A 5,463-nucleotide genomic window follows, 5' to 3' on the forward strand; every position below is an offset into this window, starting at 1 on the left:
ATGTGTTCGTCGTACATGTGCAGGAAGATGAACTTCCTTTGGGACAAGAAAGTTCATCTCATCTCATCGTTTTATGTAAAGTGTGCAAATAAGAAGCAACGCTGCAACTTCTTTTTGCACGTTCTTCTTCACTTATTCCTGAAAAAGTCCTGAATTTTTTCAAGAGAATAAGAAAACTCCAGTCCGCTGCTCTTTTGCTGCTAAAAGGTTCATCATTCTGCAAATCAGTGATATTTTAATACATAATACGTTTGGTTTTTTTCATGCATTTTTGTTTAATTTCATTTTAATCTATTTTTTACGATGACTTCTAACTTTGTGCTCGTTGGTTTTCTGCTGCGACCCCAAACAGCTTCTTGTTTCTGTTTAACAGCAACAATAAAGAACGACTCTATCAGCTCAGTTGAAATATGTGATTTTTTTATTACAAAAATACTTAAAGGAACAAAAGTTTAAACTTTTTGACATCTTTGATGAAAGAGAGTCGCTTCAAATTTTGTTTTATCTGAAGAGGTGCATTTATTTTATGCTGTATTTTACTGTTTTCACATTTTCTTTCCAATAAAACAGCACTTTCATGCTTCTCTTATTATTTTAACTGCTTCATATTTTTTAAAATCTCATATTTCATTCATTATTTTACACCCGTGACCTAAAATTAAAGCAACAATCTGCCCTTTACACCAGCCAAGCAGGGAAATGCTAAAATTCTACTTATATAATACAAAAACATGGTCTAATTGGATGAATATCTGCATTATTTAACAGATATATGTGTGTGCTCATCTATCAACATTAACATGAAAGTTAAATATTTGACAGATTATATTCATAAAACTTGCTGTTTTGTGTTGACAATAAGAAACGTTATATAAGAAATAAAAGATGAAATCGTTTTAAAACAGCTTTATCCACATTTATTCCCTCTTTAGACATTTATAAATGTTCACATTTATGAGAACAGTTGAAATAATCTGAGAGATGAAGCTGAAAGCATCCTGAGTCTGATCACACAAACAAAAAAAACCCTTAATGATTAAATAAAATCACATTCAACGCTGCTTTCACACATCAGCACCTGATTTCATAAAGACAATAAATGAATCACATTTTTACAAAAGATCGATAAAAACATATTTACACAACATTTCATCAGCAGCAGAAGGCGGCTGAGCTCCAGCTTCTTATCAGCTGATGTGAGACTTTATTCCATCAAGAAAACTGGCTTGAATTCTCTCTTTTCATTTATTTTATCTGCTCCGTCTGCGTTGCACAATCTGGTCTCTCCCCCGCGGAAACACAAAAGTTTCCCAGAAAGTAATTCCTCACGAAGCTGAAAGCGTTTAACAAACTGCGTCACATTTTAATTAAAACATTCTAAGTGACAACACATGATCATTTTCCTTTTTTTAAAAATGTTCTTTTCTCTGTTTGTAGTCGAATCATGAGTACAACTGAGTAACTGAATAAAGAAATCATGTATTACTGACTTTTTTTGACCCATTTTTTTAAAGTATTTTTAATATTTTGCATTTAAATGTCTATTTTAAACCCACATATGACTTTTTAAAAAAAACTAAATCCTGTTTAGATTTCTCTGTCCCTGCAGCTCAGGTTCCTCCAGAAGCTAAAATCCGTATTATTCATGATCTCCTGCAGCCAAACCTCCAACAGCCACCTGATAACCTGCTGCAGCCTGAAATGTGAGAACGTTTAACGAACCGGTGGGACCCTGAGAAATCAGAGGAAGAACCTGCAGCTGCACGGTCGAGGCCCGTTAGCTTAGCATTAGCGCTAATGGATCCAAACATGGAGCCAACTGCATTTTTTCTCTTTTGAAGAGAAAGTTTTGCAAAGTTTGGGAAATATTTTGAGTTGTTTTAGTTCCCAAAATGTTCCTCTTAAATGAAGAATGAAGTTCTCTAGAGAAACATTTATCTTTTTTGTTCAATTACAGCAAGAAAGTCTGAATTTAAACGTTGACTGTAAATATAATAATAAAAAATAATGTCCGCATCAAAAATGTGCATTTTTGAAAAAATATTTGACTGTAAAATTACACAGTTTTTACAGTTTTTAAGTCAGAAAAGTGTCACTATTTGACAGATATTTGGTTTTGTTTGAAAGATAAATTATATATATTAACATTTAAGGTAAATCTGGATTTTTTACAAATACTAATTTGTCCTTTTACAACGTGTGATCATAACTTCCAAGTCTTTTACTGCATCAAAAACCACCTGAAATGTTATTTTACAGAATTCAATTTGATATTTTCACAGTTTTCACAGTTTTTAACGTTACATTATTCTGTTGTTTTGGTAGAAAACTTATTTTTGGTGTACTTTTTGTGATTTTTTTAAAGGAGATAATGTGTTTTTCAAACCTGCTGGTGTTTTTTTTTTTTAAACATTTGCAGGGAGTTTTGTGGAAAAACGGTTTACATTATGATCCCTAGAAATCCTCAGAACATCCTCAGAACGTTGCACTTTTGTTAAATATCCCATTTATAAGAACATTCTGACTTCTGAGGAACATTATCTGAAATGAATTCCTTTTTTAAAATAAGATGTTTTCTTGAGAACATTATTAGAACTTTTAGGAAACCAGTTAGCAGGGAGGCTAAATAGCGCTAAAGCTTCCATTCGTCTTGGACTTGACTTTCTGGTGGGAACGTTGCAGCAAACACACCCTTAAAGTTTCCAAACGTACATTTGCATAATGTGATTTTGCTGCAGAGGAGCGACGGCAGCATCACGATGGTTCCACCAGCTCACAAATCAATGGTTTGAGTCTATAAAACAGCTGCTGATGAATCCGTTAGCTGCTCTCGTGAGCGACTGCAGTGGAGAAACTTTGTGCAACCGCGTGACTCACGTTCGAAAGTTTATTGAGCAACGGTGAAGCTTCGTGCTGCAGAGGAGGAACTCACATCAGGCGCTGGGTGAACACCACTCTGGTTCACGGATAAGTTCACTGTTGCGACAGAAAGCATCACCAGACCGATCCTTCAGACTCACGTGTGTCGAGTTTAAACCACCAAGACTCAGAATCGAAACAGTCAGCTTCACAGCAGCGCTTCAGGTGGGAGCGTGGTCAGTTGGAGGACGGCAGGAAGCTGAAGCAGGACGGCACGGTGGACAGACAGTCGGTGTTCACCGTCACCTGCATGTCTCCAAACAACAACCGGCTCTTGTCGCTGCTGTCGACGTTCAGCTCCTTCTTCAGCGCCGCCAGTCTCTGCAGGATCCGCTGGTGTTCTCGGCCTCTCAGCAAACCTCTGAAGTACAGAACAGCCACCAGGTGCTTCCTGCTGCAGGTGGACGACACAGCACGCAAAGAGACTCGGTTATTTTACATCTTGCTTATCCACATGGCAACACTCAGCTGTTCTGGAGGCTGCTGAGGCGTTAGAGCAAGTTGCAAAGTCCAGATAACATGGAAACCACTTGATTACTTTAGAGGGCATCGAGGTTTTCTAGCTCATATATAGACCTATATACAGTTTTGGGGGAATACACCTTTATAACTCGTAAGTCTTTGGGGAAAAAATTGTATGTTGTATTTTTAAAACCATATCGTGCTTCCTAGAAAGTAATATTTTGGGTCATATGAACCTTTAAAACCATAACTTTCTAATTAGAGAGCACTATTTGTATGTAATGAACCTTTAAAGTATAAGTACCTGGACAGAAAGTGGTATTTTGTCCCTTTGAAAACACAACTTGCTCTCTGGAAAATAATATTTTGTATGAAATAAACCTGTAAAATTGCAACTTCTTCATTAAAAAGTACTATTTGGGTGGAATAAGCCTTTAAAACTTCACTTGTTTGGACAAGAAGTAGTATTTTGTACATTTAAAACCATAACTTACTCTCTAGAAAGTAGTATTCTGGGTCATATGAACCTTTAAACCCATAACTTTCTAATCAAAATGCACTATTCTGATAGAATAAACCTTTAAAATTCTGAATAGTAGTTTGAAACTTTAAGTATTTGGGAGAAAAGTAGTATTTTATGTGAAATAAACCTGCAAAACCGCAACTTTTTCATTAAAAAGTACTATTTGGATGGAATAATCCTTTAAAACCACAACAGGGCCGAGGTCCTTTCCCTTGTTTTCGTTGTTTATGCTAAGCTAAGCTACGCTACACTAACCACCTGCAGGTATCATCTACTGGGGGCATCTTGTCATTTGAATTCATCGTCTGTAATCTGAATTCTGTGCAAAACGTCACAACCTTGTTGAACTAAACTATCCAACACATGGACGTTTATTCAGCACAGTTTTATCAGGATGGGCTCAAACTGGTGTCAGCTTTGTTCATTCTTGAGGTTTCTCTGCGCCGGTGGACGTTACCTCGTCACTCATCTGACTCACAGTTTGCTCTGAAGACAAACGTCTCCCGGCAGCAGCACCTGATCCAGCCTGGACCTCAGCTACCTCAGACTGCCCAGAGTTGTGAAACCTCGTCTCACGCAGAGCTCTGGAATTCCATGAGCCTTTAAACTCATGGATTTGAGTGTCAGTCTGACTCATGGGAGGAAAAGTCTTTGTTTCCACACAGAAACACTCAGAACAAACCACATGTTCTGGAGTCATGTACTCTCTACAGTTTGGTCTCTGTGATGACGAGTCGAGGTGTTTCATCCAGAGCTGGAAACTGCTTCAGTCTGACTGTTTGGTGACAGAAATACGGAAGTATTTATGAAAGTTTTCTTCTTTGAAAACCTAAATATTGAGAGCTTTAATTCATATACATGCACTGAATAAAACAAAATGGCTGACTAGTTATAAACAAACAGCTTTTTGACGTGGACATTACAGTTTTTAATAAATGAAATGTTATTTTTAAACATTTTTCCTGTCATATTATCTGTAATTTGACAAAACCACTAAACTGTTAGAAAATATTCACAATTATTCCAGAATCTTTCTGATTTGACCACAGTAAAAAAAAACTTGTATAATGTTACAGTCAAATGTTAATTAATGAACAAAAATACAGATTTTTGGTGGGACATTATTTAAAGCTTTGGTCTGTTTATTGTATTTGTTTGTTTCTTTTCTTTTCTTTCAACCCTTTTATTGCTATTTTTCATAAAACTGGGAAAATATGTAACAAATCATTTTTTTAAAACCATTTTTCAATCCTTGATTTCTATTTAATATTATTTTAAAAAATGTTTTGGTGTTTTTAAAACAGTTTAAAAAAATAGAAAAAGTAAAAAAGTAAATATCTGTAAAATTATCTATTTTTTGCCGATTTAAAGTTATATTTACAAACTATATTAACAGTTCACATGTAAATGAAAACCCCTTTTATTGTTATTTTACTAGTTCTCTGTATTTCAGCAAAACTGGGAAAATCTAAAATAAACTATATTTTTTTATTTTTATTTCCATAATGGCAAAGAGTTGCGAAATAATGTTTTTTGGTGGTTTAAAAAAAAAAAAAAAA

The 5,463-nt window shown here is 35.3% G+C and overlaps 1 protein-coding gene across 1 annotated transcript in view; it reads right to left on the reverse strand.

Moving 5' to 3' along the window:
- Window positions 1–2,521: 2,521 nt before the first annotated feature.
- exoc3l4 (exocyst complex component 3-like 4) overlaps window positions 2,522–5,463 on the reverse strand; it is a 40,684-nt gene continuing 37,742 nt past the window's right edge. Inside the window, exon 14 of the mRNA XM_008278277.1 lies at window positions 2,522–3,313. Within this exon, the coding sequence (XP_008276499.1) occupies window positions 3,097–3,313 (217 nt within the window). The 3' untranslated portion in view covers window positions 2,522–3,096. The remainder of the gene's footprint in view (window positions 3,314–5,463) is intronic.

Source organism: Stegastes partitus, unplaced genomic scaffold, assembly GCF_000690725.1.
Source record: "Stegastes partitus isolate 25-593 unplaced genomic scaffold, Stegastes_partitus-1.0.2 Scaffold119, whole genome shotgun sequence".
Classification (NCBI taxonomy): Eukaryota; Metazoa; Chordata; class Actinopteri; family Pomacentridae; genus Stegastes; species Stegastes partitus.